Genomic DNA, 18,109 nt, shown 5'->3' on the forward strand with positions numbered 1-18,109 from the left:
TCATTTAATTAGCTTTCATAAGGATTCCATTCCGTTTTTGGACCATTTCCGCACGGAAATAAACACTGCAAAAACGCATAAAAAATTCATTGTGTGCACATAGCCATACTGTGCCCACAAAGAGTAATAGTGACCCGTCCAGGTCCCACACAGTATTAGTGATCTTAGCATCCCACAGTAATAATGCCCACTGTTATGCCCCATGCAAATAATGCCCCCGTTATGCAGCCTAGGCAATATTATTGCAGTCTTAAAGGAGGGTTTTTTCCAAGTTTAGAAGTTAACTTCCCATGATCTATGGGGGTCCAACTGCTTAGACCCCCACCAGTTCTAGAACAGGGCTCCAAAAAGCACTGTCTGTATGGAGTGGTGACAAGGCATGTTCAACTCTCTGAGACTGACAGAAATAGACAAGCAATGTTCTTGACTATCTCTGGTAGTCCCATAGCTAATAGGCATAGCAGAAGTTCCCTTGCTCGGCCTTCCCTCCATTCAGACTGAGCTATTCAGAGCCCTTTTCTTGACATCAGAGCGGGGTCCCAGTGATCAGGTCATCAGCAATCAATACATCTCCTCTCCTATCCTTATGGTATAACTTATTAATGTGGTATAACCCCTTTAATAGTAATAATGACCTCTTTCTGCACTAACACAGTAATAATGGCCCCTTTTGTTTCCTCCATTCGGTGAGAAGCCTAACTTGGTGTTCTCAACAAAGTTACAATCTCACGTTTGTGAGAAATTAAAGTACACACTAATTAATTCAAAACACTACCATAATTATAACTCCCATTTGTGCCCTCATGTACAAATTAAAAGATGCATATTTTTGTTCCCTTAATAGCTAACTATTTTCCTAGACAATATCAAAGCTTATCCTTACCTCTCCTTTGTCATATGACGAGCACAGCAGCTTCTTCTGCCCTTGGAAGTTTGCAGCAAGACAAGCGATGAGATGCAGTGATGTCAATTTGGCCACTGCATAAGCTCTGAGAATTTGGGCCAAAGGCTAAGGAATAAGAGAAGGACTCTTTCAATAGAAGAGAATTCAGAGTCCAATTGGCACGTGACTATAAATATGCAAATGGCATACATGTGGTCAAATGATTGTCCACCTGCATGGAAAATACAGGATGATCATAACAGTGTGTGCATTGCACAATTATTATTATTATTTATTATTATAGCTCCATTTATTCGATGGTGCTTTACATGTGAGGAGAGGTATACATAATAAAAACAAGTACAATAATCTTAAACAATACAGGTCACAACTGGTACAGGAGGAGAGAGGACCCTGCCCGGGAGGGCTCACAATCTATAATGGATCGGTGAGGATACAGTAGGCAAGGGTCGAGCTGGTCGTGCAGCGGTTTGTTCGATCGGTGGTTACTGCAGGTTGTAGGCTTGTCGGAAGAGGTGGGTCTTCAGGTTCTTTTTGAAGGTTTCGATGGTAGGTGAAAGTCTGATATGTTGTGGTAGAGAGTTTCAGAATAGGGGTGATTCACAAGAGAAATCTTGTATATGATTGTGGGAAGAGGAGAAGATAGGGGAGTAGACAAGGAGATCTTGTGAGGATCAGAGGTTGCGTGCAGGAAAGTACCGGGAGATGAGGTCACAGATGTATGGAGGAGACAGGTTGTGGATGGCTTTGTATGTCATGGTTAGGATTTTGTACTGGAGTCTCTGGGTAATGGGGAGCCAGTGAATGGATTGACAGAGGGGAGAGGCTGGGGAATAGTGGGGGGGCAGGTGGATTAGTCAGGCAGCAGAGCTTAGAATAGATTGGAGGGGTGTGAGAGTGTTAGAGGGGAGGCCACAGAGCAGGAGGTTACAGTAGTCGAGGCGGGAGATGATGAAGGCATGGACTAGGGTTTTTGCAGATTCTTGGTTTAGAAATGTACGGATCCATGAAATATTTTTGAGTTAAAGGCGGCAGGAAGTGGAAAGGGCTTGGATATGTGGTTTGAAGGAGAGATCAGTGTCAAGGATTACCCCGAACCAGCGAGCTTGTGGGACTGGGGAGAGTGGGCAGCCGTTTACTGTAATGTATAGGTTTGTTGGGGTGGTCACGTCAGATGGGGGAAAGACAAGGAATTTTTTTTGTCCATGTTAAGTTTTAGAAATCTAGCGGAGAAGAAGGATGAAATAGCGGACAGACATTGAGGGATTCTGGTTAGTAGGGTGGTGATATCTGGTCCAGAGATGTAGATCTGTGTGTCATCAGCATAGAGATGATACTGAAAACCGTGAGATTCTATGAGCTGTCCCAGGCCAAAGGTGTAAATGGAGAAGAGCACGGGCCCTAGGACTGAACCTTGTGGGACTCCGACAGATAGTGGGCGAGGTGAGGAGGTGGTGTGTGAGTAGGAGACGCTGAATGTCCTGTCTGTTAGGTAGGATGAGATCCAGGATAGGGCCAAGTCTGTGATGCTAAGGGATGAGAGAGTCTGTAGTGATAGGGAATGGTCCACTGTGTCAAAGGCAGAGGAAAAGTCCAGGAGGAGGAGGACAGAGCAGTGTCGCTTGCTCTTGGCGGTTAATGGGTCATTGGTGACCTTAGTTAGAACAGTTTCAGTGGAGTGGTGTGACCAGAAGCCAGATTGTAAGCGGTTGAAGAGGGAGCAGGAAGAGAGATGGGAGGACAGTTCAAGATGGACGTGTTGTTCCAGTAGTTTTGAGGCATAGGGGAGAAGTGATATAGGGCGATAGCTAGATACAGAGGATGGCTCAAGAGAGGGCTTTTTGAGGATAGGCTTCATTAAGGCATGTTTAAAGCTTGAGGGGAAAATACCAGTTGTTAGTGATAGGTTGAAGAGATGGGTTGGGGTTAGGATGAAGACTGTGGCAAGGGTTGGGATGAAGTGGGATGGGATCAGGTCAAGTGCACATGTGGTAAGATGCGATCTTGAAAGTAGAGTGGAGTCGATTTTCTGTAATGGTGGAGAAGTTGGTTTTGGAGGTGGAGGGCTGGGCAGTTGGGAGGAAGGGCTCTGAGGGTTGTCGACTAAAACTGTCTCTGGTGTTATCAATCTTCTGCTTGAAAAATGAGACAAAGTCTTCAGCTGTACTAAGTGGGGAGGGAGGAGGTGCTGGGGATAGAGGAGAGAATTGAAGGTGTTGAATAACTGTTTAGGGTTGTGAGACAGGGAGGATATGAGAGATGAGAAGTAGGTTTGTTTCGCTGTGGCTAGTGTGGTCTTGAAAGTAGTTAGGGACTGTTTGAATGCGATGAAGTGCTCATTAGAGTGGGATCTTTTCCATCTCCGCTCAGCAGCCCTGGAAGCTTGCCTCAGTTATTTGGTGAAGCTGGTGTGCCAGGGCTGTCTGTTGATTTTGTGAGCTTTGGTATGTGTGAGAGGGGCAAGAGATTCCAAAGCTGCAGCTATTGTGTGTCATGATCCCAATGGCAGGGGATCACTAAAGGACAAGCACAGATACAAACAAGCTCTAGGGCGATGGAACCTGAGCTGACCGCGACCCTGAACCTAACACACAAATAAAAGTAGCCGGGGAACGTGCCTACGATGATCCTAGACGTCTCGCTCCAGCCGAAGATCTAACTTCCCCTATTAGAAGAAACACAGACCTCTCTTGCCTCCAGAGAAATCCCCCACAGCTATTAGCAGCCCCCCACATATAATGACGGTGAAATGAGAGGAAAGCACATACGCAGTATGAAAACAGTTTCAGCAAAATGAGGCCCGCTAAAGCTAGATAGCAGAGGATACAAAAGTGAACTGCGCGGTCAGCGAAAAACCCTTCAAAAAACCATCCTGAAATTACTTGAACTCATGTGCCAACTCATGGTACATGAGGAGCAATTTCAGCCCACTAGAGCAACCAGCAGCAAGAATCACATATCTGCAGGCTGGACTAAAAACCAAATAAAGCAAAACACCAAAACAGGAAAATCCAAACTTAGCTTGACCAGAAGGTTCTAGGAGCAGGGAGCAGAGGTAACAAGACACACTGGATACATTGATAACCGGCGAGGAAATGCCAGCAAAGCCAGGTTAAATAGGAAACTCCCATATCCTGATGGAACAGGTGGAACCCAGAGACCCAGGAAAGACAAGTCACCCAGTACCATCAGTAACCACCAGAGGGAGCCCAAAAACAGAACTCACAACAATTGTGGTGTTATATAGAGCGGCAGCATCATCCGCATTGTGTAGGGAACTTATGTCTGTGAGAGGGAGGAGGGATTCAGAGAGTGAGTGTAGATCAAGGTGTTTAAGAATTCTGCGAGGGTGTGCAAGTTTGTGGGGTGGGGATTGTAGAAAAGGAGTGGAGAGGGAAGAGAACGGAAAGTAGATTGTGGTCAGAAAGAGGAAGAGGTGAGTTAGAGAGGTTAGATAGGGAGCAGAGGCGGGTGAAGATGAGGTCCAGTATGTGACCATCTTTGTGAGTGGCTGCAGAAGACCATTGAGTGAGGCCAAAGGAGGAAGTGAGAGATAGAAGTTTAGTGGCAGCTGAGAGGGAAGTGTCAATGGGGATGTTGAAGTCGCCCATGATGATAGTGGGGATGTCAGCAGAAAGGAAATGAAGTAGACAGGTGGTAAAGTGGTCAAAGAAGGTGGTATCTGGCCCTGGGGGGCGTAAATGACAGCCAGTTGGAAGTCGGAGGGGGAGTAGATGCGCACAGAGTGCACCTCAAAGGAAAGGGAGGGTAACAGAGGGTGGCAGTGGGATTGGGATGAAGGAGCAGTTATCTGATAGGAGAAAACCAACTCCTCCGCCATGATTGCTGCTGGGGTGGGGTGTGTGAGAAAGGTGGAATCCACCAAACTAAAGTGCAGCAGGAGAGGCTGTGTCAGAGGGGGTGAGCCAGGTTTCGATGATGGCGAGGAAGGAAAGTTTGGTAGTAACAAAAACATTGTGGATGTAGGAAAGCTCGTTGTGGACAGAGTGAGCGTTCCACACAGCTCCTGTTAGTGGGACTGGGGAAGCGGGGGTGGGCAAATGGGTATAAGGTTAGAGAGGTTACAGAAATGTGTGATGGAGCGTGGATGTGAGTTAGAACTGACTGTGGGGATGTGGTGAGAAGGACCAGGATTTGGAGAGATATCACCAGTAGTGAGAACGAGCAGAGAAAGTGTTAGCAGGTGGGAGCAGGAGAGGGCATGAGGTTGCTGTCTGTGCTTGGAGATAGAGGATTGTATGTTGAGGAACAATTCTGAGGAGCAGGTGAGATGGATGGGGAGGATTGAAGAAGAGATGAACAGTTCCTTACTATGAGTAGGGAGTAGGGGAGTTAGCAGAAAGTGAAGAATTATAGAGGTGAATGTGAAAGCAAACAGAAACATTGTTTACAGTGAAAGTGTCCAGTTACCTTCAGTTCCCTTTTGGTTCAATTCTGGTTTTAATTCTACATTAATCTTCACACTTCTAAGACTCACTTATAGCATCCACACTGCATACTTGAGCTATGCAATATACAGTATGTGCAACAAAGTGCATTCAGGTGTGAAGCAGAGAGGAGTGGTCTCTGTTCATCTTGGTCAGAGCATTAAGAGTGGACAAGATGCATATAATCAAGCCAAAGAAAACAACGTCATAAATAACACCGGGGTAAGCTGGGGTTAGTTGAAAGACATACCATGTGAAGGCTAGGAGCAGAGGAAAGTCTGTGTGGAAATTGGATGATGTACTATATGCACTTCATAGACAGACAAGGCAGGAGAGCTGGGTGGATGAACATACCATGTGAGAGCTAGGAGCAGAGGTAAGAGTCTGTGTGGAAAGTTGGATGATGTACTATATGCACTTCATAAAAAGGCAGGAGAGCTGGTCATGATTTGTCAGTCTCATAAAGTGACTGCAGACCAGACAACCATTCTAAAGTAAGGTGAGGCGGACATGAACATACACTTAGACCTTATGACTTCACAGGGCCCCAGAGCAAACATTAGAAATGCCGTCTCAAGGAGGAAAAGGTTTTTTGGTCTACAAATTTCTCATTGTTCTAGTAATGCCAGGTATAGTAATCCACAATTTTCCATATAATTTTTCTTTTTCTTCCTCTGTATAGACGATGTGTCAGGCTCACAATTCAGAATGCCAGGCTATCAGTCTGTAGACATTTGTACATACTCCACCTTCACATATACACACCACATATACACACAAACACACTCACACACTCACTTCTCTCTGCTGTCCTCCTGACAATGATTGTTGACATATGCTGCTGCACACCCAATTGTAATTTTTCAAGGCAGCAGGTACTGTGCGCACACCACATTTTAATTAAATCAGGCCCATGCTTGATAACATCTGGGCATGGACAGCCACACCTGTCCTGAAGCAGGGTAACTCCATACTCAATGTCATGAGTCCACAAGTGAAAAATCAGCAGTCTCCTCCACCACGCTCTGTGTCCTGACAGCTAAGATTCCTGAGACTGTTGCAGCAAAAACACAGTTTGCAGGGTTGCCACTCTGTATAAGGAGAGCTGGTGACAGCTTTGTTAAGGAATCACTGCAAGTTTTATTACGAAAGGACTAGCAACACACTGTAGTTACTAGTACTTTTTTTTATGAGTAAAAGGAACCTCGGCAAAAAGGATTATTTGCAGCAGCATAATGATAGATGCCGCTAGAGTGCTTCTACTCCCAATCCACAGACGCAGTAGGATAGCAGGTGTGTAGTGTGACAGGGTCCCTTTTGTGGATAGATGCCCTGGGCAGTTGCCCAATTTGCCTTCGCCCATCCACCTAATGGCGGCCCTGGACATTGCAGTGTTTGTAGAAGTATTACTTAACTTTACTAAAAAGAAAAACTGAAATATCACATGGTCATAAGTATTCAGACTCTTAGCTCACTCATGTTTAGGTCACATGCTGTCCATTTCCTTGAGATGGTTCAACTCCTTCATTGGAGGTCAACTGTGTTTAATTAAACTGATAGGACTTGATTTGGAAAGGCCCACACCTGTCTATATAAGACCTCACAGCTCACAGTGCATGTCAGACCAAATGAGAATCATGAGGTCAAAGGAACTAGCCAAAGAGCTCAGAGACAGAATTGTGGTAAGGCACAGATCTGGCCAAGGTTACAACAGAATTTCTGCAGTACTCAAGGTTTCTAAGAGCAAAGTGCCCTTCATAATCCTTAAATGTGACCACTAGAAGTCTTCTTAGACCTGGCTATCCATATGAGAAATAAAATTCTCTGGTCTGATTGGATGAAGATAGACCATTTTGATCATGATTCTAAGTGGTATGTGTGGAGAAAACCAGGCACTGCTCATCACCTGCCAATACAATCCCAAAAGTGAAACATGGTGGTGGCAGCATCATGCTATGGTGGTATTTTTCAGATACAGGGACAGGACGACCAGTTGTCATTGAAGGAAACATGAATGCAGCTAAGTACACAGATATCCTGGATGAAAACCTCTTCATGAGTGCTCTGGATCTCAGCCTTGGCCAAAGGTTTACCTTCCAACAAGACAATAACCCTAAGCACACAGCTAAAATAACAAAGGAGTGGCTCCAGATTAAGTCTTTGACCATTCTTTACTGGCCCAGCCAGAGCCCTGACCTAAACTCAATTGAGCATCTCTGGAGAGACCTGAAAATGGCTGTCCACCAACGTTCATCATCCAACCTGAGGGAACTAGAGAGCATCTGCAAAGAAGAATGACAGAGGATTATTTTCTAGGTGTGAAAAACTTGTTGCATCATTCCCAAGAAGACTCATAGCTGTACTACTAACTCAAAAGGGTGCTTTTACTCAATACTGAGCAAAGGGTCTAAATACTTATGACCATGTGATATTTCAGTTTTTCTTTTTGAATAAATTTTCCAAAATGACTGCATTTCATTTTTTTTTCAGTCAAGATGGGGTGCAGAGTGCACATTAATGAGAAAAAAATGAAATTTTTTGAATTTACCAAATGGCTGCAATGAAACAAAGTGAAAGGTTTAAAGGGATCTGAATACTTTATCTTATAGTAATAAGTAGAACTCCCAGTTGCTAGTCATGTGCTCACATTGGTCAAGATTTATTTGCAAACTCAGACACGTTTTAGGGCTATAAAAAAACCTTATAGAATTATACAAGTGAACTGAAATTCCCCCTTGAACCAGCAAAATATTTTTAGTAATGTGCTGTGTGAACCAAGTGTTATGTTGTTGTAACCTACCATGATTTTAGATAGCACCCAAAATGTCATTATGTCATTACTCTGTGTCTCCAGTTGTAAATGCAAATGCCTTATGGCTCTTTTTATGATCTTTTTTTCTTTTTCTTATATACAAGAGGGAAAAGACTATATGTCACAATCTGCAGTACCATTGGATTCAGAAACTCATGGAGGGGAAGATGTTGCAATATTTTCCAAAGGTCCAATGGCGCATCTTTTCCATGGTGTGCATGAACAAACTTATATAGCTCATGTCATGGCATATGCAGCATGTTTGCCACCATACACCAAGTGCCCGCCTAAGCGACTAAAGAATAGAGCACCCTGTATGACGACAAAGTCTGGACTGGTCCTATTATGTGCTATGGGGCTGTTATATATTCCTCAGTGGCACATGTAAAAGTAATCATTGAAGCGCTACATCTACATCTCTTTATTGTATAGAATGCTGGACTGTTATCGTGATGTCGCTGCAGTAAAAACTAAGAAGACACATTCTTTTTATTCTGTGTACAAAATATACTGAAGCTGAGACAACAGATTATTACTGTAGAACTAAATATTAAAAGTTGTGCAAAGCTATGATTGTGAGGCTATGTCTGCATCTCATTTTTCTACACATCGGGGGAATAGAAAGCAAATATTCTCCAGTGTATACCTTTCAAGTGTCTGTAGTCCACTATGTACTGTGTAGTACAGGTGCTTCTCACTAAATTAGAATATCATCAAAAAGTTCATTTATTTCGGTTCTTCAATACAAAAAGTGAAACTCATATATTATATAGTCATTCCAAACAGAGTGATCTATTTCAAGTGTTTGTTAACGTTGATGATTATGGCTTACCGTCAATGAAAACCCAAAAGTCATTATGTCAGTAAATTAGAACACTTTATAACACCAACTTGAAAAATGATTTTAAAATCTGAAATGTTGGCATGGAGTCGATCAGGTGTTATGGAAGCCCAGGTTGCTTTGATAGAAGCCTTCAGCTCATCTGCATTGTTGGGGCTGGCGTCGCTCATCTTCCTCTTGACAAGGTCAGGTGAGTTTGCTGACCGATCAAGCACAGAGATACTGTTGTTTTTAAACCAGGTATTGGTACTTTGGCAGTGTGGACAGATGCCAAGTCCTGCTAGAGAATGAAATTTCCATCTCCAAAAAGCTTGTCGACAGAGGGAAGCTTGAAGTGCTCTAAAATTTCCTGGTAGACAGCTGCGCTGATTTTGGTCTTGATAAAACACAGTTGACCTATACCAGCAGATGACATGGCTCCCCAAACCATCACTGATTGTGGAAACTTCACACCGGACCTCCAGCAGCTTGGATTGTGTGCCTCTCCACCACGGCCGGCTCCAGGTTTCCATGGGCCCTGGGCAAAAGACTCTCAGAGTGCTCCTTTTACACATACCACAATTCATAATGCACGGATACGGCAGAGAAATGTAGGTATAGTACAATGCCAAAGATTTCACTTACTTCGTACATTATATGAGTGATATCTATTGTGCATTCTACATTAGCTCAGAAACCGGACAGTATAGTCCTCTATACAGAATAATGAGCCCCATATATTGCTCCAAACAGAATAATGAGCCCCATATATTGCCCCATACAGTATAATGGCCCTATATAGTCCTCTATACAGAATAATGAGCCCCATATTGCTCCAAACAGAATAATGAGCCCAATATTATGCTCCATACAGAATAATGAGCCTCATATAATACTCCATACAGTATAATGGGCACCACAGAGTGCTCCATACAGAATGAGATGCATATCGCTCCATACGGAATTGACCCCATATCATGCTCCATACAGTATAGTGAGCCACATATAATTCTCCATACAGTATATGATGGGCCCCATCTATTGCTCAATATATAATGGCCTCATATAATGCTCCAAACAGTAGATGATCGGCCCCATACAGTATACTGAGTCCCATATATTGCTCCATACAGAATGGGCCCCATATGATGCTCCATACAGAATGGGCCCCATATAATACTCCTTACAGAATGGGTCCCATATAATGCTCCAAAAATAATTGGCCCCATAAGATGCTCCATGCATAATGGGCCCCATATAATGCTCCATATATAATTGGCCATATAAAATGCTCCATATATAATTAGTCCCATAAGATGCTTCATATTATTGGCCCCATATACTGCTCAATATTAAATTGGCCCCATATAATGCACCCTATAGAACTAGCTCCAGAAGATGCTCCCTATATTATTGGCTCCATAAGATACTCCATATAGAATTAGCCCCATATAATGCTCCATATATGGGCCCCTTCTGATGGTCCCCATATATTGCACCAAATATTAAAAAATGAAATACTCACCTCTCGTTGCTTGACGCTGCTCTGCTCTGGACTCCTCACCGTTGGCGTCTTCCTGCTCTCTGTGCTGAGACTGCTCTGGCAGAGGGCGCGCACTGGTGACGTCATCGCACCCTCTGACCTGAACGTCACAGTCAGAGGATGGAAGACGCTGCAGAGCTGGAACCGGGAGAGGTAAGTATCGCAAGTGCTGGGGCCCTATAGCATGCCAGTGTCCCCGATGGCGAGTCGGCCCCCTGCCTGCTCAGGACCCTGGCACTTGCCTGGGTGCAGCGGGTGCTGAGTATTGGGGTATCAGGTGGAGTAATAGGGACACATACGGCAGCAGAGGCTCAGTATTGGGGTATCAGGGGCAGTAATAGGGACACATACGACAGCAGAGGCTCAGTATTGGGGTATCAGAGGCACTAATAGGGACACATACGGCAGCAGCGGCTGAGTATTGGGGTATCAGGTGCAGCAATAGGGACACATACGGCAGCAGCGGCTCAGTATTGTGGTATCAGGGGCAGTAATAGGGACACATACGGCAACAGTGGCTCAGTATTGGGGTATCAGTAGGATGAGGAAACGCGTTGATATCGTTTTTTATCCTTTGTATTGCTGATGTTTTTATCCTCCACTGAATATATTTCCAAGTGAATAAAGAAAGAAGTTTTTTTCACTACCTCGTTGATCTGGATTCCTCATTTCTTCATTAAAGTCCTGGGGTAATTGCGATGAATTCTCATAAACTGGCTCTTGGGGACATTCAGTAGCCAGCTTGAAAGAAGACAACTGTCTAGGGGGGATAAAACTATTCGTGTCTGTTGGTTTGCTAAAGGTGTGTGTATGGGTTATACAGTTTTCAATAAAAATATTAAGATCTAAAAAATTGATTTCCTTAGTACTGGTGGTTGATGTAAAATTTAAAAAGAAGTCATTTTTATTAATATCCATTAAAAATGTATTAAGAGTTTCCAAACCACCAGACCAAATAAAAACAATGTCTTCAATGAAACGTTACCAGAGGACCAGGTCCGCGCGAAGCCGGGTATATGTTCTCCTCTTCCCACCTACCCACATAGAGATTGGCGTAGCTGGGCGCGAACCTGGTCCCCATAGCAGTACCCCATTGCTGGGAGTAGTAGTTCTTCTCATATATGAGATTCACTTTTTGTATTGAAGAACTGAAATAAATTAACTTTTTGATGATATTCTAATTTAGTAGAAGCACTTGTATGTCTCCACTGGGACAAATTACATTTTATGCTTTGGATTTTACTTCCTTGAAGATAATCACTCTGATAATGCTATAGATAGCTACTTATATTTGTTTTAATATACTATTAAAATTGACTAATGTATATTTACAGTATGTCTTCTCCACCACAATAAATGGACAATGGTGGAGAGGGAGACAACTGTTTTGTTCAGAATTTTGATAACTGTATCATGATTCTTTTGGAAAATGTTAATAAAAAGTTATCTGATTCAAAAAAGGTATATACAGAAAGTGCTGTGTAAAACTTTTAGACAGGTGTGGAAAAGGTGCTGCAAAGTAAGAATGCTTTGAAAAATAGAAATGTTAATAATTTAAGTTTATAAATTAACAAAATGCAAAGTGAGTAAACAAAAAAGTAAAATTAGTATTTATGACCACCCTTTGCCTTTTAAAACAGGATCAAAGCATCAAATCTTCTAGGTACAGATGCACCTAGTTTTTCAAAGAATTTAACAGGGAGGTTTTTCCAAACATCTTGGAGAATTACCACAAATCTTCTATTGATGTAGCCTTGTGCAAAAACTTACTTCTCTTCATGTAATCTCAGACTCGATAATGTTAAGATCAGAGCTCTTTGGGGACCATATTATTGCTTTCAGGACTCCTTGTTCTCTTTTTAAGCTAAAGATAATTCTGTCAGCAGGATTGTGCACAGTAACCTACACATAGTGTCAGGTCGGCACCATTATACTGGATAAAATGATACTTTGGTTGATGAAATCTGTCTTGTTGTTGTTTCTTAATCTTTATTTTTAATTTTGTGTTAATGATATGATCGTATCCTAAGGCGGGGTTCATGTATGTGGTGCTCTGATTATATAGTCATAATGAAGACTGCTGACAGGTCACTGCTCCCTCACTGACCTGCCCCCTAGTTTTCATAATGAATACCTTCACATACTGAATAAAAAAAAACAGCTTCTGCAGGCAGATGCCGTTTGTGGCACCTGAGCTGCAGCATAATCTCATGTGTAATTTGCACTTATTCCCTTTTGTAGATTTACTTGAGCGAGGAAAATACTCTGGAAATCGAACACAAATCTGAATGTGCAAAGTTGATGCCGACCTTGATATTGGCAAACATTTTCCAAACAAATTCGCTCATCTCTACTCCCTTTCAACTCTAACTTTCTATGATTCTATGATGTATGATAGTCTTGATAGCTTATACCTATTTTGTGATAAAAGAATATAGAATTGCACTTACTCAATGCTGTGTATTGTAGTGCAGTGTCCTTGCTGTGCAGTGAGAAGGCAGGGACCCAGGCAAAGGTTCAAAATAAAGTCTCATTTATTGTATAGCATACTCACAAGCAGAAAGTAAACGAGTTCTCCGGTACGCAGCTGGGAATAAATGAAGACAGTCCAGTTGCCGTGAATGAACTACACCACCGTGTATGCTGGAATGTCAGGCTTTAGACTCTGTTTGGCCCCGTGTTGCTCCCCACATAAAGAGCTCTGTACAAGTCTCCTGCTTGGTCTGCTTCCAAGACCAACACTGACACACCCAAACACTCCTGAAGGTTTTTTTTCTACTCTCTGCCAGACTCTGTGGCCATGGGCCACTTGTAAGATCCAGGCTGGAAGAAACGGACCGACCCCACTACCTTCCTGCAGTCTGTTTCAAAAATAAAAGCCCAAACCGGTTTTCTTGAACAATTTCTTGGTCAAATAGCTTGACCAGGTTCAACTTACTTTTATTCTGCCTTCTGACACACAGGCACTCTGCTGTGAATACAAGGCACTCAAGCGGATCTAATACGCTTCTGAGTGCATCCTGGGGGACACATAGCGACCCTCACATATGACACCGGTCACTGCCTCACAGTATGTATTTATGTTGTTGATATAATTTTTGCTAATAAGGAAATTATGTTAGTAATGATAATGTCAATAATATTGTTGAGAATGATATTCATGATGATACTATCAATGTTGATATTATTACGGAAATTAAAAATGATGTTGATGATGTCTTAAAAGCTGAAAATATTCTTTGCGATTGTGTTTCAATGTTTATGATGCCTTCATGGTCAAAGTGACATCATTTTCTTAAAATCATAGTGTTATATGGAAGATTATTTTGTTCATCCTATTATAGATTCCATCCAGTTTTCCATGTCGCCCTCACAGATGACATTGAAAGGCAGCTCTTCCAAGAAGCAAAAGAGAAGGGACTGTAATTAGTTACATACAGTTAGGGCCAGAAATATTTGGACAGTGACACAAGTTTTGTTATTTTAGCTGTTTACAAAAACATGTTCAGAAATACAATTATATATATAACTAGCTGAAGAGCCCGGCGTTGCCTGGGCATAGTAAATGTCTGTGGTTAGTTATAGCACCTCACTTGTCTTATTTTCCCATCACGCCTCTCATTTTCCCAATCACATCTTTCATTTTCCCCCTCACACCTCTCATTTTCTCCCTCACTCCTCTCATTCCCCCCTAACACTTGTCATTTCAACCTCACATCTGTCATTTTCTGATCACTCCACTATTTTTCCTCACTCCTCTCATTTTGCACTCACACCTTTTCATTTTCACCTCACACCTCTCATTTTCACCTCATCACCTCAGTATATACATGTTTGTCATCTCCCTTATATATAGTATACATCTGTATGTCATCTCCTGTATATAGTATATACCTGTATGTCATCTCCCCTGCATATAGTATATACCTGCTGTGTGTCATCTCCCCTATATATAGTATATACCTGAATGTCATCTCCTTCTATATATAGTATATACCTGTATGTCATCTCCTCCTGTATATAGTATATACCTGTGTGTCATCTCCCCTGTATATAGTATATATCTGTGTGTCATCTCCTCCTGTATATAGTATATACCTGCATGTCATCTTCTATATATAGCATATACCTGTATGTCATCTCCTCCTGTATATAGTATATACCTGTAGGTCATCTGCTCCTGTATATAGTATATACCTGTGTGTCATCTCCTCCTGTATATAGTATATACCTGTATGTCATCTCCTCCTGGATATATATGTACCTGTATGTCATCTCCTCCTTTATATAGTATATACCTTTGTGTCATCTCTCCTGTATATAGTATATATCTGTGTGTCATTTCCTCCTGTATATAGTATATAGTATATACCTGTGTGTCATCTCCCCTGTACATAGTATATATCTGTATGTCATTTCCTCCTGTATTGGACCTCGTTCACACGTTATTTGGTCAGTATTTTTACCTCAGTATTTGTAAGCTAAATTGGCAGCCTGATAAAACCCCAGCCAACAGGAAGCCCTTCCCCTGGCAGTATATATTAGCTCACACATACCCATAATAGACAGGTCATGTGACTGACAGCTGCCGTATTTCCTATATGGTACATTTGTTGTAGTTTGTCTGCTTATTAATCAGATTTTTATTTTTGAAGGATAATACCAGACTTGTGTGTGTTTTAGGGCGAGTTTCGTTTGTCAAGTTGTGTGTGTTGAGTTGCGTGTGGCGACATGCATGTAGCGACTTTTGTGAGATGAGTTTTGTGTGGCAACATGCATGTAGCAACTTTTTGTGTGTCGAGTTGCATGTGACAGGTTAGTGTAGCAAGTTGTGTGCAGCAAGTTTTGCGCATGGCGAGTTTTGCGCATGGCGAGTTTTATGTGTGGTGCCTTTTGAGTATGTGAAAGTTTTGTGTGAGGCAACTTTTGCATGTGTTGCAACTTTTGTGCATGAGGCAATTTTGTGCGTGTGCAAGTTTTGCGTGTGGCGAGTTTTCCATGAGGTGAGTTTTGCACTTGTGGCGAGTTTTGCAAGAGCCTAGTTTTTGCATGTGGCGAGTTCTGCGCGTGGCGAGTTTTGAGTGGCGACTTTTGTGTTTCGACTTTTATGTGGCGAGGTTGGTGTATGTGTGGTGAAATGTGTGCTGAGGGTGGTATATGTGTTCAAGCACGTGGTAGTGTGTGGCGCATTTTGTGTGTGTGTTTATATCCCCGTGTGTGGTGAGTATCCCATGTCGGGGCCCCACCTTAGCAACTGTACGGTATATACTCTTTGGCGCCATCGCTCTCATTCTTTAAGTCCCCCTTGTTCACATCTGGCAGCTGTCAATTTGCCTCCTACACTTATCCTTTCATTTTTTCGCATTATGTAGATAGGAGCAAAATTGTTCGGTGAATTGGAAAGCGCGGGGTTAAAATTTCACCTCACAACATAGCCTATGACGCTCTCAGGGTCCAGACGTGTGACTGTGCAAAATTTTGTAGCTGTAGCTGCGACGCCTCCAACACTTTTCCTTTCACTTTTTTCCCCATTATGTAGATAGGGGCAAAATTGTTTGGTGAATTGGAACGCGAGGGGTTAAAATTTCGCCTCACAACATAGCCTATGACGCTCTTGGGGTGCAGACGTGTGACTGTGCAAAATTTTGTGGCTGTAGCTGCGACGGTGCAGATGCCAATCCCGGACATACACACATACACACACACACACACACATTCAGCTTTATATAGTAGATATGGGCTAAAAGTGCACACTCCCAGCTGCAATATGATAGTTTCCACATCCAAATCGGAGAAAGGGTTTAGGAATCATAGCTCTGTAATGCATAGCGTCCTCTTTTTCAAGGGACCAAAAGTAATTGGACAATGGACTCTAAGGGCTGCAATTAACTCTGAAGGCGTCTCCCTCGTTAACCTGTAAGCAATGAAGTAGTTAAAAGGTCAGGGGTGGATTCCAGGTGTGTGGTTTTGCATTTGGAAGCTGTTGCTGTGAGCAGACAACATGCGGTCAAAGGAACTCTCAATTGAGGTGAAGCAGAACATCCTGAGGCTGAAAAAAAAGAAAAAATCCATCAGAGAGATAGCAGACATGCTTGGAGTAGCAAAATCAACAGTTGGGTACATTCTGAGAAAAAAGGAATTGACTGGTGAGCTTGGGAACTCAAAAAGGCCTGGGCGTCCACGGATGACAACAGTGGTGGATGATCGCCGCATACTTAATTTGGTGAAGAAGAACCCGTTCACAACATCAACTGAAGTCCAGAACACTCTCAGTGAAGTAGGTGTATCTGTCTCTAAGTCAACAGTAAAGAGAAGACTCCATGACAGTAAATACAAAGGGTTCACATCTAGATGCAAACCATTCATCAATACCAAAAATAGACAGGCCAGAGTTAAATTTGCAGAAAAACACCTTAAGAAGCCAGCTCAGTTCTGGAAAAGTATTCTATGGACAGATGAGACAAAGATCAACCTGTACCAGAATGATGGGAAGAAAAAAGTTTGGAGAAGAAAGGGAACGGCACATGATTCAAGGCACACCACATCTTCTGTAAAACATGGTGGAGGCAACGTGATGGCATGGGCATGCATGGCTTTCAATGGCACTGGGTCACTTGTGTTTATTGATGACATAAGAACAGACAAGAGTAGCCGGATGAATTCTGAAGTGTACCGGGATATACTTTCAGCCCAGATTCAGCCAAATGCTGCAAAGTTGATTGGACGGCGCTTCATAGTACAGATGGACAATGACCCCAAGCATACATCCAAAGCTACCCAGGAGTTCATGAGTGCCAAAAAGTGGAAAATTCTGCAATGGCCAAGTCAATCTCCAGATCTAAACCAAATTGAGCATGCATTTCACTTGCTCAAATCCAGACTTAAGACGGAAAGACCCACAAACAAGCAAGACCTGAAGGCTGCGGCTGTAAAGGCCTGGCAAAGCATTAAGAAGGAGGAAACCCAGCGTTTGGTGATGTCCATGGGTTCCAGACTTAAGGCAGTGATTGCCTCCAAAGGATTTGCAACAAAATATTGAAAATAAAAATATTTTGTTTGGGTTATGTTTATTTGTCCAATTACTTTTGACCTCCTAAAATCTGGAGTGTTTGTAAAGAAATGTGTACAATTCCTACATTTTCTATCAGATATTTTTGTTCAACCCTTCAAATTAAACGTTACAATCTGCAGTTGAATTCTGTTGTAGAGGTTTCATTTCAAATCTAATGTGGTGGCATGCAGAGCCCAACTCGCGAAAATTGTGTCACTGTCCAAATATTTCTGGCCCTAACTGTACATACAATATGTGTTTGTGTGTGTGTGTGTGTGTATGTTAATGAATGGACACACTTTCGAAGAATCTACCCAGAAGACATCTAGCCAGGAATAAAACACATACATAAACTTTAATACTGAAGAGAACCTATCGCCAGAAAAAATGCCAATAACTTGCAAGTATTGGTGATATTGGGTCAATCTGCAGGTTAATAACCATAATAGAGGAAAATACTTGCAAAAGCAGTCGGCATGACGTCATATAGATATATAAGTATTTAAAAAAGGTCAACCATAATGGATAGCC

At 42.4% G+C, this 18,109-nt stretch overlaps 1 protein-coding gene across 1 annotated transcript in view; it reads left to right on the forward strand.

Annotated features, from left to right (window-relative positions):
* The window catches only part of LOC138638052 (intestinal-type alkaline phosphatase-like), a 119,597-nt gene extending 107,616 nt beyond the window's left edge, over positions 1–11,981 (forward strand). Inside the window, exon 11 of the mRNA XM_069727022.1 lies at positions 8,269–11,981. Coding sequence (XP_069583123.1) covers positions 8,269–8,552 — 284 coding nt within the window. The 3' untranslated portion in view covers positions 8,553–11,981. The remainder of the gene's footprint in view (positions 1–8,268) is intronic.
* The last annotated feature ends 6,128 nt before the right edge of the window (positions 11,982–18,109 follow it).

Source organism: Ranitomeya imitator, chromosome 5 (genome assembly GCF_032444005.1).
Source record: "Ranitomeya imitator isolate aRanImi1 chromosome 5, aRanImi1.pri, whole genome shotgun sequence".
NCBI classification, from domain to species: domain Eukaryota; kingdom Metazoa; phylum Chordata; class Amphibia; order Anura; family Dendrobatidae; genus Ranitomeya; species Ranitomeya imitator.